Raw genomic sequence first — 19,511 nt, forward strand, 5'->3', positions numbered from 1 at the left:
TAAGAACTTTGTGACTGTTAAAAGTACACAAGTATGTTCCATATGGCACAAAAGTGTGAAGTATGAATGAAATCCTGACATACTACATTTGTCATGCTGCGTCACTTCACTGGCATTTATTACTCCTCTCCCATGGCCTCATGGGATATTAAAAGGATAATTCATAAAAAAAATTAATATTCTAAAACTAAATTACTGATTTCTGTGTCAGCAGCAACGTACTCGGATAGGCTGTTTACTCTTTGATTTGTAGTAAACAAATCAAACAATGTATCTGCATACATATGTTGTATATGTTGTTTACATATGTGGTACTCTCCAAAATGGTGCTACAGGGTGATGTGAAGGAGATAAACTGTTGAATAAAGTCTTTATTTTTGTTTTCTTTGTGCACAAAATGTATTCTCGTAGCTTTGTAAAATTACTGCTGAACCTCTGATGTCACATGGATTATTTTAACGATCTCCTTCCATGTTTGTGAGCCTGAGTTAAGCCTTATAGCTAAGGTTGATTGCAACAATACGTGCCTATATCTACATCTGCAAATTTCCAAAAATAAATAAATAAAAATAACCTTATACTGTACATTTTAGTTCACTGCAATTTCCAGTTGAAATTCTCACAAATCATGGTTACAGATCTGATTGTCGTTTAATAAATACTTTTTTTTTTCTCCGCATGGTTCCTTGTACAACATAATTTTACAAAACAGCGCTTGAAATAAGCAAACACATTTTGATGATTGAATCAAATTACTAGGTCCAAATGTATTGCTTTACTGATGTATAAAAAAAAATTCGGTAGCTTACATGGTACAGCTTTGGTACAAGATCTGTGAAACATGGTCAAATAGTTCAAAGACTTGTACAAGGAAGCAAAAAATGGCATGATTGCTTCAGCAACTGTGTTTTTATCTCATGTTTGCTTTTGTTAATGATATCGGTTAGGTTTAGGGTAGGGTTTAGTCCATGTGGGTGGTGCTTTACAACAACTGACATCATAAAATGTTACCAGATTCATGTTTTGGAAAAATGAACATGCACTATGAAAGTGTTGCAAAAAGTACAATAAGCAAAGAAATATAACTTTGCACAAATGTCGCCATAGGCACGTATTTCCAATGAGCCTGGGTTGGTTGCTTCAAGGCTGGAATACATAACGTGACTATTCTGAGTAGATTCAAATACACTAAACATCATACACTTGCCGACTTTATAAATGGTTACAGCGGAAAACTGGACGTCAAACACTTAACGATTGATTTTCAAGTCTGTGCCCATCATACACTATGCGATTTCTCTCAAAATCTGTCAGTTCTGCAGACTGACTCTTTAATACATACTGACTCTAGCCTTTTGCTAAGGGTAGTTAGCTGCCATGTGAGCAAAGCTGTCCCTCCCAGATCAATAGAGCGCTTTTGGGTATATTGACTGCTGAGAAAGTCATGCTGTTGGGCCTGTGAGGAGAAACGGGAGAGCGAGAATAGGGGCCGATGACGTCAGTGACCATTACCCGTAGCACCACCCCTCTAATTAAACAAGCCTGAGCTCCCTAGAGATGTGAGAGAGGGAGAGGAGTCTAAACATCCCAATCTCCTGTCTGCCTCTTACACACACACACACAAACACACGCACACACGCACAAACAGGATCCTCTCATCCCTAAACCAAGGCACTATCTCCTTTCATTTCCTCCAGAAAACATCTCTCCCTTTAACCAAATATGAAGGGGGAAAATCTTATTAGTGATGCCCTTGAATCCAGCTACAAATGTCTTTCCATACTCAATGTGAGTGAGGGCCTAAGCACTTCTGATATAATGCCAGCACTTTTCATCCGGCTCTAGGGGGGTCTACCTAAAGACACACACATGACCGCCATTCATTTACCTCAGAGTGGGGGATGGGATTGTGTATGATACCGAGGAAGATTGTGTGTGTGTGTCTGTGTCAACTGGGTAGGGATTAGCCTACCGCTATCTCGTCAAGCTCTGGTGCCATCTGCCAGTGACTTAGCAAAAATGCAAATCAGATACCCAGAATGCACAGCAGCCACACACCGTCGGAATAGCCTATAAAAATAGGTCAGTGGAGCTATGATCCTCGTGTCTGCGACAATGCGCTCTGCGGCTTTACGGCGTGTGCAATTAGAAGTGGGAGGGGGGGGGGGTTACTGATGAACAGTCTGGGGTTGGGGGGGGGGGGGGTTGGGGAGTTGAAAGAGTCTGGAGGAACCTTCGTGAGCATGCAAAATGTCACCAGGGATGAACAAAGAGGATAAAAGAAAAAGGGAGCAAGAAGATTTCAGACAGGGATGAAAGTAAGACGCTAAAGGAGCCAGGGGAACATTTGAAACGAGTCTTGGCAGCAAAACAAAGGCTTTGTATGACTGTGTTGCACGAGAGTGGCACGACATTCGCCAGCTCATAATTACCCCGACGCCTGTCCATCAGCCTTTTAGGACAGACATCCTCAAATCAAATCACTAACAATTTCAACCCTGCAATGGAGTGTTCAACCGTAGCCCATTCTTTTTTATCAACTGCTAAAAAAAGATCAAAGACCCCTAGACGGTAATGTGCGTATTAATGAAAGCGAGCTGGCTGATGCAACATTGTGGCAAGGCTTTTGCAACCCAGGCAGCTGAGCTCTATTCCTTGCAGGATGACTTGTATGAATAATGTATCCATTAGAGTAAAGCCTCCCTCTCTTTCTCTGCCGCTCTCTATTTCTTTCTAGCAGATCAGACCAGCACAGCTAGAGAAAGAGGAAGACATACACAAGGCTTTTATTCATATATAATAAAGCGGAAAGGATGAGCTTTATCGGTGTAACCTTTGCTTTTTAATTCCTTTAAATCAAAGCTGGAGACTTGCCTTTCCAACATGTTGCTCTTGATTACTCTGTTCCTGAAAGTATTGTTGCACTACCGCATGAAATACTGGCTGAAGCCTGGCTTTGTTTTTTATAATGTGGATGACATGGATGGTAGCTTTTTACTGAAAAATCGCAGCAGTACACGGTCAATCTCTTTAAAGCATGACACAAATAAAAGACATTCAGAAAATATACTAATATATACAGTAGGTCTGAAGGTATGAGATCATGTGAGAAGTCAAAGTGAAAATGGAGCCTATTTTCTTATTTCAAGAGTATAGTGACACACAGAATCAGCTGCATATCTGTCAGTGCAGTGAATTTGACCGTACCTTTAGAAAATAGAGAAAGCATGCTAAGCAACTGGATAAAAGTGTAGATGAGTCTAACCCATTCATCTTAAAATGGTTTGTTGACACTGTATGGATGATATAGTGCGCTGTATGTCAGGAGGGGAGTAATATAATCCTGGTTAGGTCACAGAGGCTAATATTATTAGTGAGAAGAGCAGTTTGAAGAGGGGGGAGTAACTGATAAAGAAAGAGAGAAAGGGAGAGGTCAAGAAAAGAGAATGATTGAGGCCCAGCTGTGCAGTGGGCCCAGGGCCCACCCGGCTGTAATTACGGCTGGATTACGAGCGACTCTCTCTCCAGACTGCCTGCCAAACATTTTGTCCCAGATTATGGCCCAGATGCAGCAGCACTAAGCTGCACAAGTCGGTCAATGGCTGCTCTCGCTCATCTAAGCAGAATTACTGCACACAGAGCAGTAGGGGGTGGCAGCCGAGCTAGGCCAACTTCCCCCCACTCCTGTGCTCAAAAACCAAATGCAAGATGGGTCTGGTTTGCACAAATTATCTATGAGCTCTTCCCAGGTCATGCAATCAAAACCCCCCCCCCAAAAAAACAGAGCAAACACACACTTACACAAGGGTGGTTGATGCATGACATATTTTAATAAACATTAAAATTGTAGGTTAAAATTTTCATGAAAGCATGTAAACCCATTTCTGCCTTGGTAAAAATAAAATAAAAATAATATTACATAACAGCAAATTTATCTATAAATTTCAACTTTCTATTTCAAAATTAGAATTTTATATATAACTTTGTCTTTTATTGCTCCGCTAGTAAAAAAAGAAGAAGCAACAATTACTTCATACTAAGCATAGTTCAAATAAATGAACATTTTCTGACATATTGCTCAAGACTTACTGAAATAATATTTGGAGCACTACTTGTACACAATGCACAATCCTTAATATTAAGTCTAAATGTGTTCTCAAGTCATTATTTATTAGGATTGTATTATCTTTGAACTAATATTTGAGTCTACAAATTCAAGATATTTAAAGTGTACCTGAAGTATACTCGTAATAGTTCCACTTTAACACAATCAAATATACTTCAGTAGAAATTTAACACTACCTCTGCACATGATCAGCAAAGGACCTCGAGACGGGAACTGAACTCAGTTCAATGTGTCAACACACTAACCACGAGGATATTGGTGCTAACACTAGGGTCATATTTAGCTATTTCCTCAGAATCATTACTTTAGTTCTCACAATTATTTAAATCTTTAACTCTGTTGGTGAGAAATTGTTTATTATTGCTTTCTAATTTTAATAATTAACAATGGTCTTTGCTGGTTAATTTTACATGATCTTGCAAATTGACAAACTTTTAATTAAACTACAATATTAATCTTATATAGTCTATGTATTAATGTCAGTATAAAATAATTGTTATTTTTTATTGTGATTATTATAAATAATTAAAATAAAATAATGAATGAATAAAAATAATAATAATTAATGAAATCAATTACTAGATTATCATTTAGAATTTTAAGGATAAAAGCACAATACCATAATAGTTTGGAGTATAGCATGTCATGTCGCAGAATGTCAACTACCCACATGAGAGACGCATTTAAGCATGTTTTAATTACTTTATTAATTTGAGACTATGACAGGAGAAGGCTGACAGTACCGGAACACATTCATATTATTTTCTACACATCAGAAAACCGTAGTTCAAGACATTGTATCAAAGCCAGTATGAGGCATCTGCCTCAGTCACAACTAAACTTGCACAGTGCTCTGTTGTCCTCTAATCCTCAGCATCCAGCACAGACGGTATAATTGGTTTTTGTAGCAAAATGTATGTCTGCAGACACAGGCGAGACAGTTCTACTGTGCTTTGTGCAGTACATCCATCTTCCTGCAGGGAGGGGCTTAAATCTAAATCAATGTGCCATCCTCCATAACAAAAACCCAAAATAAAGGCATACTTTCCCAACCCCCTTTCAGAGAGAAGACTTCAGAACCTCAAAGACCTTCAGGGCAGACTCGATGCAGCCGTCGAAATTGGAGTGTGTGAAGCCGTCCCCTCCACACACCAGCAGAGGTTGGGAGTGCAGTATCATCTGCCCTGGGCAATCAGCCACCGATCTTGTCACCTAATTAGAGAACAACAAAATTGAGTGATTGGGTGTCCAATAACTGATGTGACCTCATTTTTATTCTGATATTGAACAGAGCTGTTAACCCTTGATTTCCTTAAAAAATAAAAATAAACCTGAAAACAGCCTGTTCTCTCTTTAAGCAGGGATAAGTGTGGGTATGCAAATGAATGCCCAAGGTGATATGAACACAATACTTTCTATGTGGAACATTTCTGAGGGTAATGCATAGCATAAAACTATCGGACTGGTCACTTAATAACATCTGTATATTCTTACACACACATACACACACACACACAAACACACACATTTATTTTTAAAGCAATGAATTGAGCATCTAACTAAACAATTGTAAATGAAAGTATTGAAACAAATGATTATCTACCAATGATATCTAGGTGGTGACTGTGAGGGTGTAGTCAGTTGTGATGTTTTGAAAAATCCAAAGAGATCATAGATAGCAACGGTTGGATTGCAAGATGGCAAGAAGCACGCTTTTGAATGCTGCCTAACAGACCTGTTTGACAACTGAATGTGGCCCATGGAAAATGTTCAACTGATTATAGCAAAAAGTCTATAGATGGACAAAGTCTTCCTTTATTGGTGGTTTATTCAATATCAGGAAAACAAAACTGTGGTTTAGGACTCTTTCAACAACAGTGGAAAATATTGTGGCAATACTATTTTGCCTAAAGTGCAAGCCAAGTTTCACTCATCTATAAGGCACAAAAGGAGAGGACGGCTGAAAGTCTGTCCATCCATATGTAATCTGTCAGCACAACTCATCAAATACTTTAAGAATTTAATGAGATTATATATCCATTTCAGAGTCAGGTTTTTGGGAACATTATTTTGCCAATCATCCTAACTTGCAGTGTCTCATGCTGATAGTTTCAACTCATTCAGTTTAATAAGCTACAGAATACATTGAAGACTAAAGTGATGCAGGTCTTTATAAATAATAATAGTTATTTTTATTTGTGTTGAAACTGTTTTACCTGAATTAAAATGCAGATCTCTTGCAGTCGAGTTCAGTTGTAATTTTGCTTGTTTCTTAAGATGTATATCTATGTATACTACAAAATGACAGCACTAGACTATCAGGATTTACAGTTCTAGGTGCATTACGCCCCTACTTGTTTGGTAGCATCGTTTCCTCATAATGGAGATTCTCACAAGAGATGGGGGAGGGAAAGGGCTGTTAATATATTTGGTTAAATATAGAGCTTTTAATATAGCACAAGAGGCGCCTTCAATGGGTCAACCAGTGTCAAGAATAGACTTCATGGTAAATTGGATGATATTCACTGTCTGTGGGTTGTGGGTTTTAAAGAGCGCATGGTATGTCTGACCGGTGCGTAACCCAGCTTATAACTAGAAAAGCAAAGTTTGTCAAAGCCCTGGTTAAAAGTGAAATAAATAAATACAAAATGTAAAAAAGTTTTGAGAAAGTTCATTATATGAAGAATACTTTTTGAAAGTTAAGTATTCGGAAGTTCGTTTTCGAAAGTTAGGCATTTCAAAGTTAGTTTTTGAAAGTCAGGCATTTTTGAAAGGAAGTTTTGAAAGTTAAGCACTAGAAAGTTAGTTTTTATGGCTGCTCCGTATATGTTGAATGTGCAGTAACTCTGTAGCTTTTATATATTAATATTTACAGACGACAGACATGTTGCACTGTAAACTATATATCTGGGTCGATCTTCTTTACAAACTGCCTCTGTAGCTCATTAAAATGATGTATGTATTCTACAGTCAGCAGTCAGTGATACAGGTCCTCACTGTAAATCTGACCCCCGTTTGCAGATAACTAGAAAAGAGCCACAGCTAGAACAGTGTCTCTGTACAATGTTTAAATGTAGAAATGCAGCATGTAAATGACTACTGAGAGTAAACGCATTCCCTGTACGGCCCATTACAAGGGCTTCACTGGCCCCAGCCCTCCGGCAGATAAACATCAAGGTGCAACGTACTAGAGCCAAGGAAATAGTGTCCATTTCCTGGGCTTTCACTAGGCATCTTACAGACCGCCCTCTATCATCATTCTGTCCAAAATCCCCCTCCCCTCTTGTATCTTTAAATGGTAATCTGTGTGTAAATCAATTGATAAATGTTGGGCCTGAAACATGGCCAAGAACAAATTGTTTGGTTTATTTCAGAGGTACGCTTAAGTAAGAAAGCCTGAACTCCTTAACCTCCTTAAATCTGCTTTACCCCACGTTCCTCTGGTGTACATTGTGTCAGAACTTTGGTGCATCAAGCTGCAGGGCCTGGCTGCAGGATGGTTTACTCCTAAATAAAAGGCTTGGAAAACAAATAAGGTATAAATTCTTTATTCAACAAACAATCTCTTGTTCGTCTGTTTAAGCAAACAAGTATTAACTACTCCTGTAAGAGAATTAAATGGCTTTCCCCAAGGTAAGGAGTTGCAGAACCAACACCAATTATTATTATGATTTTTTTTTTTTCAAATACAGCCATTAAGTTATGAAATAGTCATGGCAATTTTTTTTTACAGCAGTGACCCAAAAATTGGTTGCACATCTGTTCAAAATGCTAAATGCAAACATATGGTAAATGTATAGTCATCCATTTACAATGGGAATATAAATAATCTAAACAATTTTAAAAGGCAGGATATTTTGATATTTTGTGATGATGGGGTTAAAGATTACTAATAAACTCTAAATTCTGGCACAAATTCCCCATAACTTTGTAGAATCGTAGGCCTTCGCCCTCATTGCCAGATTGCCATATGTAGGGTTGCAACCTATTAAGATGTAGGTTTATTCCTTTTGCTGAAACTTTTGTCATGGTGAATTCATATGACTGTTTGTCATTAATTTTTATTCTTTTTTAAACCCTACTTATTTTGAACACTATTGTTTCTAAACAATCTCTTTTGATATTTTTTTAATAGTACATTATTATGTTTTATTAAATCTAGAGCTGAAACAACGAATCGATTTAATCGATTAAAATCGATTATTAAAATAGTTGTCAACTAATTTAGTAATCGATTCGTCGCTAAATAAATTTTATTTGCCATAAGCGGCTCATTTCGTGCATATTTCAAATCTGCGGTGACCAAAGTGTGGCAGTAATGAGCCACCGGAGGTTTTACTCAGCCAGTACAGCAGGTGAAGTAGCGAATAGCCAATAGCTGGCCTCGTTTTATGTCACGTGCTTCCCGAACAGCGTCTCTGCAGCATTCAGCGGGAAGTGGGAATACTTTACTTTGAGCCTTTAAAATGAAGAGTAACCTGTAAACTCTGCACTACTGAACTGTTTAAGGGGCCGTTCACATATCGTGTCTTTTGCGTGCTCAAGTTCGTTATTTCCTATGTAGGCGCGCAGTATGCACTCTCATAATGGAAGCGACGCGTTCGCGACACGCACGCGGTGCGATGCGCCCGTTTTTCCAGGCGCGTCCACACCGCATCCATTTATCCTTTGCTGAAATTTCCGGGTCTTCATGGAGAGGGCACGTCATGGAGAGAGCACGTCATGGTTGCTTAGCAAAGGCAGACGCCTCAGGGGCGCTTCTGGCCGAGCGCTTTGGAAAGAAGGAGAAAGCGGCGCGACTAGCGTTTTCCACGCGTTTTTAGGTGCGATATGTGAACGGCCCATAAGAATTTTATTTGTGCAGATTCTCCAGTACAAGGTTGTTTGCAAATGTTTAGTCGTAAAAGCTGATAACATTGCTTTTTAACAGTTAACATTTAAAGCTTTACAAAATGTTATGTGATCAGTTTGTCGTTTACCAGTTCATAATTCAGACTTGCAGCCTAATTATGACTGAATGAGAGAGGTAAAATGCACTTCTTTTCTAAGTATTCACTGCTCTTTTTCACACAGCAGGTTTTTTGTGTGTGTCCCATTTTTTTTTTTTCTGGACAACCTTCTGATGGATTTTACTTTAAATTGTGAGTTCCATTCAGGTTTCATGCCATTGGCACTTTTTTTCGAAGGATTGTTTACAATTTCACAGCATAAGCTATAAAGCTTTTTCCCAGTAAATAATAAAATACAATGCACTGCAATTTTATTCTGTTTTATCCTTATACTTCGTGAACATATGTTCTCAAAGATTCCTTAAGCTTTGTTTGGGATGTTAAACTACTTTAGGAGCTCTAAGGACTGCCATGGTGAAAACAATATTTGAAATCTCCTTGTGAATTTTGCTAGAGTATGGGTCAGTGTTTTGATTGCAGAAGAGTTCGACAAAGGATTACTAACATAAAACAACTCCAGGTATATTTTTGATGAGGATATGACAATGCAAAATGGTTAAAATCTCTTAAAAATCTATGCTGAATGATAAAGACCCTTTATTAATAATTTACTTGGGGAAAAAATGGAAAAAACTAAAATATAAGTACATAAACCGATTAATCGATTAATCGTAAAAATAATCGACAGATTAATCGATTATCAAAATAATCGTTAGTTGCAGCCCTAATTAAATCATGCTAAATCAACATTTAATAGACAGCCCTAAATCCTACACATTTTTAAAATGACATTAATGTAACATCTAGACCACACGGAAACTTAAAGACTGAGGTTGTGTGTGCATTATCCACCATGCCTATTAATTATGAATTGAAGTTATGTATTATTAAGCATGAGTGATAAAAAAGGAATGCACATGTTCTGTGCACTAACAATGTAGTGTCTGTTGAAAAAAGAAGTCTACATTTACAGTAGATTGAAAGTCATGACTCATGAAGAGTCTTTCCAGCCATTAGAGTCCAGAGAAGTCAATGACTTTGACATGTGGAGAGTGCGCGTGTGTGTTGCTGGTTTATGCTCAGCAAACTGTGATGTGGCAAATGACTGTAAGACCGACTCCTGCTCCATGCCCTCTGTGTGTTTGACCAGGATCTGGCACATGCACAGGTGTGTGTGTTTGTGTGTGTGTACACACATGTGTGAGTAAGTGCTGTGTTCCCGCCTTCGCAGTCTAAACGGGCCTTGGCCCACTCTTTGGCACTCAGCGAGCTCAGCGCTCCCACACAGATGTTCTATGTCCTCTGACCTCAAACTGAGGCCCAGTGCTGTGCATCACAGAGGAGCTGAGAGTGTGGGGGCTTCGAAAGAGTATGTCTGTGTGTGTTTGAGAGAGAATGCAACTGTGCGAGAAAGGGTGCAGTCCCACACAGTGTGTGAATGCATAAAGTACTACTGTAAGATCGCGTGTGTGTGTGTGAGCCAAGTGAGTGGGGGGAGTGTACGGATTTCTGTGTGTGAATCTACCAAGGCTCTTTTGAAAAAGTTAAACTACGTTTTTTCTTAATCTGTATTTTGTCTGTTTTGATAAAATATATTGTTTATTCCTTATTTATTAGAGAAGCAAAACTAGACAAGATAATAAACAGGTAATCTGTCTTTAAGTTTATTACTTGATTTAAGCAGAATTCTAACAAAATTTAAATGAGGCTTAAACTGAACTAAAACATTTGTCAAAGAATTAAACCTGTCTTAATATTTGAAAACAAGTCTTAGTATGTTATGCAGCTTTGCTTCTTGAGTAAATCTTATTTAGTTTAGATGTTTTTTATTGGAAAAAAGGACAAAAATATTTATAAAGAAGATTTTTTTTTTTTTGCAGAATAGAAGATTCTCTTCATTTAGAGAGATTTGAAGGCACTATCAGCCTTAAAAATTAGGCTTAATTAAAAATGAATGTCTTCTGCTGCATAGAAGGGGGGCTTCTATTAGTAGCACTTGCCTGAATAAGCCAAAACATCTCTGTTTCACTTTTTATATACATTCACACAGATTACAGTGGAGCCTTACAAGGATAATTCAAAATGCAGCAGATCATAAAATAACTAAAAATACAAACCAAATCTAAAAATAATGAACTATATATAAATTATAAATGATTTACCCAGGATGGGATGAAATGGAGGATGATAATACTGAGTAATGTTTTTTTTATTATGGTACTGCTTTCAGTGTCCCAGTTTAAGAATCTATTAACCTCTCTATGAAGATATCTTATGTCAAAGTTCAAAGTGAACTCTGTTTCAGGCCAAGTAATTATAAAGTTTGAAAAAGAGCATAGATTGTCTATTCTGACTGACTCCAAACTTTTGAATAGTGGCATACATTGGAGTTTCTTAGTCAAATTCTCACACACATACTCATGTTGTCTCACCTGGGAGTATCTCCACTTCTGACACTTGATGCTGTCAGGCTGAGGTAGATCTGGCATCACCTTTTCCAGTTCTTCCAGGATGATGGGCTGTACCGCATCCTTCTCCTCCTCCAGGTGCTGGATGCCAAAGGGCACACTAGTGTGCACCACCACAGAAGGTCCGCAGGTCTTCGAAGCTGCCAAAAATACACATCGTTTTTATCAAACTCACATGTGGCTGCTTATGAAGTAATTCATAAAAAACATACAAAGATCCCACATTGTATGCTACAGTGAGAGAAAGATTGAGAAAATTTCAAATGAAGGAAGAAATAAGGTTCAGATAACAACAAAGACAGCAGAAAATGCCATAAATACTTTTTATAACTTGTAAAAAAAAAAAAAAAAAAAAAAAAATCTATGATCTAATGTGATGTTTTTAAAAGACCGAAACTGAAAATTCTGTCAACATTTACTTAACATGTCATTCCAAACCTTTCTTTTTTCTGTGCTACATAAAAAGTAGATATTTGGAAGAATATTTCAAATCATTTTGCCAATGGGGGCTAAACAACATCAGATCCCATGGATGAAAAACACAGAGATTTCTCAAAATATCTTCTTTTGTTTCCATACAGGTTTGGATTAAGTAAACAATGACAGAATGTAATTTTTGTCTGAATTATCCCTTTAACTAATCAAGCTAGCTCTTTCATATTCACTGCGAATGTAACATGACCAGATTTATTTGTTAGTCGTAACAGGTTAGCGTGAGTAGTGTTAAGTATTAGTATCCAGCTCCCAGATGATGGTTTCTCAGTGATATCATCTATGGGCACACCAAACCCCATGATCTAATGCTTTATGGGCCAAGCCCATTGCCAGAGACATGACCCATGACTGAGACTAGGCCTGATATATTAGCCTGGCAAATAGTGTAGTCATTTCTCTAATGACACTGTTTTAAAACACATATTTAATATGATTGGAGGAAATCATGCTTTATTAGGCACCATAAACATAAGGGTTGTGTTTGAGCAGCTGGAGTGATTTGGCCCAATGACTCCAAGTAGCATGAAGATGCTGAAAGCCATCATTGATCAACACTTGAGGAACGAGGGCTACGTCTGAATAAGACCACAGAGACTGGCTAAAACTTAATATTAAAGCCTCTGGCAGTTTCACAGGGTAACACATACTTTATGGATCACCTGTGGGAGGGGCCTTATACTTCAGTAAGATCTATTTTGTTTAGGAAAGTATTATGGACCAACAGAGAACAACATAAGCCATTTAAATCATGACCACTGGCATAAATGGCAAAAATGTTGGAATAAATGTGGAAAAAGTCAGGGCAAATCACATTCACATGTTATTCTCATGCCTGGTCTTTAAATAACATTGGACTAATACAGAAATTGAGTATTCCTGAAAGTATTGTTGTGGATAAAATGCCTCAAGGAATAATACAATAAGATTATTTTATGACTAACACAGCATGACACTAGACACTCAACAGTATATTTAAGTTTTTGTTTTTGTTTCAGAAGACCAGATAACCTGAGCAAAACTACATTGCAACATTTCCAGATGGAAAACCAGTTACTAAAACAACATGGTTGCATGCTGTATTTGCTAAACGAATAACCTTCTAAATATGCAGTAAATAACCCAGTTTACAAATGTACAGTGTGAAATTTCAAAACCTGACTATCAAGTGAGGATAGTGTACATTACAAGATAATTTGAACTAAAGTTAAGAATGGCCCTGAGTTCACATTTTCAAACTCACAACCCTAGGGTTAGGAGTCAAACTCTCTAACCACTAGGCCATGACTTCCCCGTTATGCTCTTTTACAAAGTCTAGATTTTGTTTTGGGGTGTACTAAAACAGTCTTTCATACTAGGTTGTTTGAAAAACACATTATTTTACATTATTACAACACCTCGATCCCCATTCTGGCATGAATGGCTCAAATAGTTCCTGTATCAAATGAAGGCCACCTCCTGAAATACAGAATATGCTGTGATTGGTTAGCTGGGTCAGTGTGTGCTGTGATAGGCAGCACTCGGCGCCTGGTCGGGAAATGTCATGCCCCTTACCATAGCCATCTGCCAGCTTCAGTGTAAATACTGCGTCAAATTCAAATCAATTTGAGTGCTATTTAAACCCGGATGACTGTAACCACTCTAAGTTCATCTGCCTTGGGAAAGCTAGCGTGTCTCCACCATAGTGATAACACTCGTTGCCTTCACTAGTGCAGCTCAACCAGGTCCCGTCCCATTTGGCAATATTTGCGATATCAGAAATCACGGAAAATGTGTTGTAGTCCGTGATAGTTTTTTAATGCTTTTTTAATGCTCCAAAAGCAAAATTACAGACCAACTAAAATTTAAAAAAGTGAAAAAGCATAATAGGAGTTAAATGTCTTTGAAAGAAAGTTATGCTCACCAAGAAATTATTCCTGTTTTTGTGTCTCATGATCCTTCAGAAATATTTAATATGTCGATTTGTTCTTCAGAGAAAAACCTTTTTTCTTGATTTTATGATCAAGGTTTAAACAGTTGTACTAAGTAATATTTTTGTGGAAAAGTTTTTGAAATAAACATTTTGCTCATGTAAAAGTCCATCAATTTAGTGCATCCTTGTTCAATAAAAATACTCATTTATTTTGTTTGACTTTTTTGTTTATTAATTAGGTTTTTGATAACATCGAAATAGCTTAACAGACAATTTTGTTATATTAAATACAAATATGAAATTATGAACAATAAGAAAACGCTGTTTGAGGATGCAGGAAAAGGTTTCAGATATTAGCTGCAAAGCTGGAATGGTCTAAGCGAAGGAAAAAGGAAGTCATTTTTTCCCCCAGTGTGTTCACTTGCTTATGTAAGAGTTTACAAGCATTTCAGATAAACCTAAAAGAGAGCTCCACATAACTTTCACTTTTCACTTTAAATCAGCCAAATTTATCAATGGAAGCCTTAACTTCACAATCATGGAGTGTTGTTTCTGTAAAAAGAGCTTAGTAACTGAAGTGATAAGAGCTTAAATTATTGTTCTAACCAGTCAAGGTTGACTTTGGCTGACCAGTATGAATATCAGTACTGGGCTGAAACACAGAGACACGGTCATTTTCCGTTTGCAGAGCAGTCGGACTATATACGTGTTTGGCACACCGCCAGGCAGAGAGGAGGGGAAAGGGAGAAGCAGAGGGTGAGAGAGAGACCTTCCTTTACAAAAACGAGTTTGAGTGTTTATTTGTAAGTGTGCATGTGCCACAAGAGAGAGAAGGGTCATGGAGCGTGGGTAGAGGGCTGGCATTCTGCCCGCTGGTTGAGTCACTTATTTCTTGGTGGGGGAAGAGCTTGTCACAAAGTTCACAGGGTAAATGGAAAACTGTTTTTTTTTTTTGCCTGACAGAAAAAAAATGCATTACACATGAATTAAAAGTGGAGTAATTTTTTTCCTCATTGAAACCTTATCTCCATACAGAAATTAATGGTTCTTTTGATAAATAGGTTCATTAAAACAGTTCATGAGATGAACACTCCACAATCATTAGACTAATAACTTGGTAATCTCTTCACTTGTGGAATAAATTTATCATTTCTGACTAAACAAATCACATCTATGAATTACTGAAGTGTAATTTATGTTAAATGTTTCTTCAAAACAACTATACAATTCACTCACACTTGTATACTGTAATTTCAAACCTGTATGAAATTTTATAAATGAATACATGTTGTGGGATAAAAGCGGTTTCCCTTCAATCATATTGAATATGCTTCAAATTATACTTAAAAGGGAAAACAGATCAACTTTTACAAGTTGTTTGAACTGAAATATTTGTTGCCACTACGTGTACACAACCACCCTATAATGATAAAAATCCTAAATGATCTAAAGGTATAATTTAGTTGTCCTTGAGAAGTCCAATCTTTTCACTGAATATAGCTCACAAATTCAACTTGAATAATTATTTTACAAATTTGACGGATTTGGAGTTCAATTCAATGATTTGCAGGAACTCACTAAAGGTTATCAGTGAGTATAGTCAGTCTGTTCTTCCCAAATAGCTATCATATGCTTTCATGAGATATATAAAATGTGTGGTTATACCATGCAAACTATATGGACTACTTTAAATTGATCTTTATGGCATTTTGTATCCTTTTTGAAGCTTGAAAGACTTACTGCAATGAAAAGAGAAACCGGCACAATTCTCTTTTTGTGTTCCACAGGCGAAAGAAAGTCAAACCTTTTAGGAGCTTCATGAGGGTGAGTAAAAATAACAGGATTTTTATTACTGAATGAACTATTCCTCCAATTTCCTCCTTTAATTACATAATGTTTTAATTAGACAATTAATCATGTCCAGAGAACATGAACGTCTGTGACGCCCACATCCAGACACATTAGTATTATCTATAGCGATCCCAATATGGCCCAGTACATGGAATGACTACATGAAATGACAGACGTTCTATGTTCATAATTATAACTTAAACATCCTTTCAAATATGAATCCACTCTGAATAGTCCTTCTTTGCCATTTTGGTAAGACTCTTTCAGACTTCATATGCAATCAAATTCATATCAATTATGAGCCAGTTCTGTTTTTGGGAAACCATCATCCAGCCCAGATCTAGCTCATTCCACATTTCCAGAACAGCACAAATGGGTTTCTCGACAGACGTTCAGGAACACAGTAATAGCTTATCATTAACGGCCTGCCAAAAAGTTTTCAAAGAGAGCTTGGGGTGCTCTGTGAGATCAGACTCAGACCTACTTTACTGGAACTACAAGCAAAACACATTACAGAAATGAAAATGAAGATTAAAGCATGGCCGTGTGAAGGCTGAGGAGGCTGGAAGGAGTGTGTCGGCCTAAAAGAACAGCGCAGCAGAATGCAAAATTTAATAGCTCCCCTAATTATGATGTTGCCCTCGGAAACACTGGAGTGGATGAAAGGTGACAGGTGCAGAGGCTGTTTTCACAAGACTATTTCCACCAGCTCCTGCAGATACACGGTCATGAACTGACACAGGCTTGGTGAGGGAAAAACTCACAAACACAATCACATATGCACATAAGACAGACACATCTAGAATACATATGAGTTATGTTTCCAGAATCTAGTGAATTGTCTCACAGTCTGCTGTTCACACAGACTACCTTCTAAAAAGGTTTGCGCACACAGGACGAGAAAGGCAGTGCCACGTCACGTTGCGGCTAGGTCAACTCATAGGTATTGCACACCAGACATGGTCCAAGGTGGTAGTCCAAAATGGTGAATCTAATCACTCTGAAAGTTTGGTGTTTGAAAAAACAAAGCAAACATAAAGAGAAAGAGCAAAAGAATCCTTTGGCGAAAAATGCACAAAATCTTACAGGCTAGGGTGAAGTCATCATGCACATTAGCAGTGTTTTGGGACAAATATAATGTAATTTAATGGAAAACGATGTACATGGTGTTCTGTGGTGTGGCAGGATTTTGAAAAGCTTTCTTAGTCATAGCTGGGCGCCATGGACAGTCTCCGAGTGGTGCTGGCAGTGTGTGTGAGTGTCTGTACACTTATAGAAAACAATGTATTCGAAAACAAAACAAATTAAACCTCAATAAATAAGGCACAAACAGTGATATGCTTATAAGTCATTTCTCGACACACTGTGTAAACATTCATGGTTTAGGTTGAAGAAATATGTGAACCCTTGGATGAACTAACTAGTTTATTTTATGCAGAAATTCAGGTAAATTACATACTTTTTCCTGTACCTGTAGCACCCTCAAATATTTAGACTGAACTATTTTCAATAGCTATGTTCATGTTTCATTCAATAGTTAAATTTTTGCACTGGAAAGTACTGACAATAACTATTGTTGATACTTTCCAGTGCTAAATAAATACAACCAGCAATTCCTTGGACACCATCTATCATCCAAGAAAAAGAAAAAAAAAAACATCACAGTCAAGTCTGGGATCATCTCTTGTAACTATAAATGTGATACTGCTTTAGAAAGAACAAGGTACAAGGCATATTTGAGTCAACTAATGTTAGGAACAGCCTTTGGAACAGAATAATGGACACTTTTCAATAAGTTAGGTTGATATCATAAGGCTAACGAGTAATCGGAGTGGAAAATTCACACAAAAGTGTTTCAGAAAGAACCCTTGAAATACTTGATAGCATAAGATACATGCAACTATGGTTTTTATTTAATGTCATATATTATTTCTTACATAACATCCATGTCCACACATTATCATGTGTGCAGACATGAATGTAAATACACTTGAGTATTTAGCATAATTTTAAGACACAAGCCTTTTCTTGACACCTCAAGGCATACAAACTCAATTAGACAGTCATGTAATTCAAAGAAAAGACAGAAAAGGACTTGACAGGAACATGGTGGAAAGGAAGGGAAGGGTATTAGAAATGTCTTCAGGGCCGTCAACCAAAAAAAGAAAAAAAAGAAACTGTCATTTCTGTCAGTGTCTGAAACTGATTATGACCATGACCATGTGTAAATCTATCGAAACCAGTTTGGATTTGAAAAACATTGCAATTAAAACCAAATCCGATTTGTGTGCAGTTTGAAAAAAAAAAGATCCTGATACATGAAACACAGGGAAAGAAACAGAAAACGCAGAGAAACAGAACAAAATATGTCAGAGCGGGAGTTGGAGATGAGAGGAGGAAAATATGAAGGCACTGACCTAAATTGCGCTTTTTATCATCTATGGCGATGAAGCGAACGCAGGGATTATTGGAGACGTACTTGGCTGCCCAGGGGACGTCGATTCGTGTGTCGGCTTTGTAGAAGAGTCCAAGTGCGTAGCGAGAAGAGTAGCTGACAGCCTCCAGCATCCTCCTCTGATTCTCCCCTATCACTGCATGGAGACACAGAAGCACAAGATGAAGCCTCTGGGCCTTGGTTAGTTCATCTCTCTATTCACTTCAGACAGCCGCCAGCACTGCTGCCTGTGAAGAGCAGGCCCATATCATTCACAGCACACAGATCAAATGAGAGAAACACTGTGCCGTCAACTAACAGAGCTCCTATAGCACCAAGTCTGATAATACACCTGCGCTAGTGTGACAAGAGTACGGAGATAGATGTGTGGTTAATGCGTAGGGCTATAAAACACAACCAGCAAGTCCCTTCTGAAGATGAGACTAGTCGTGCAGAGGTTAAAATGGACAGTGAGTGACACTTAATGAGAATGCGGTGGAGGTACTCGCTTCAGCACGTGGGGCTCTTTTTTTTTTTTTCTTTCTTTTTTTTTTAGAAAAGTGCTGTACTTGTTTCCTGTCTGGAACATCTGTTATTTATTGGAAACGAGCAGTCACACTAAGGCCTGCTTTAGCTATTTAGGGCCCACAGGTACTGAGTGTAGTGCAGGTCAAAGGTCAGCCCTAGTGGAATCAAATGCATATTTCTACTCAAAGACACCTCTGTTTCCAGTAAGGAAGAAAGCATTTTCACGGACAACCGACAGAGAGACCTGATCAACATTAGTCTATCTGAGCAGTATCTTCCCCCCCTGAAGCAACAAGCAGATGTTTGGTGAAAAGTGAGGAACAGAATGCTAACTCATCATTTTCCCTTCACACATGTGTGATTCAGTTCCAAAGGGCAGTGTCAGTGTCAATAAGCTCGGCCCCCCTCCGTGGCCCCAGTAAATCTGTATACGGTTTAAAGACCCTATGAAATCATTTGGCAAGGGCAGTTTTCTTTCCGGTTTTAATGCAATACCTAATGAAATGGGAAGTTTAGGTGGGACATATTGAATGGCTTGTAAAAAAAATAAAAATAAAAAAAAATAACCCTTCAATTACAATACCCTAGCGGTTCCATAAGCAATTTAGTGCTTTAAAGAAAAAAAAGATTTTTTTTTTATAAATAATAATAATAAAAAAAAAAAACGAATTACTTTTCTGCTTTTTTAAAATGACTTAATGGTCTAGCTTTTGGCATTAATGTAGTAACAGCAAAAATAAAAAAATTCTAG

At 37.7% G+C, this 19,511-nt stretch overlaps 1 protein-coding gene across 3 annotated transcripts in view; it reads right to left on the bottom strand.

The window, feature by feature from the left end:
- Positions 1–4,808: 4,808 nt before the first annotated feature.
- rnls (renalase, FAD-dependent amine oxidase) overlaps positions 4,809–19,511 on the bottom strand; it is a 58,624-nt gene continuing 43,921 nt past the window's right edge. For all 3 annotated transcript variants that reach the window (XM_052571141.1, XM_052571139.1, XM_052571142.1), the window contains 3 exons: positions 18,216–18,389; positions 11,508–11,683; positions 4,809–5,338 (listed from right to left, as the gene is read on the bottom strand). In XM_052571141.1, coding sequence (XP_052427101.1) covers positions 5,186–5,338; positions 11,508–11,683; positions 18,216–18,389 — 503 coding nt within the window. In that variant the 3' untranslated portion in view covers positions 4,809–5,185. The remainder of the gene's footprint in view (positions 5,339–11,507; positions 11,684–18,215; positions 18,390–19,511) is intronic.

The sequence above is a fragment of the Carassius gibelio genome, chromosome B12 (assembly GCF_023724105.1).
Source record: "Carassius gibelio isolate Cgi1373 ecotype wild population from Czech Republic chromosome B12, carGib1.2-hapl.c, whole genome shotgun sequence".
In the NCBI taxonomy this organism is placed as follows: Eukaryota; Metazoa; Chordata; class Actinopteri; order Cypriniformes; family Cyprinidae; genus Carassius; species Carassius gibelio.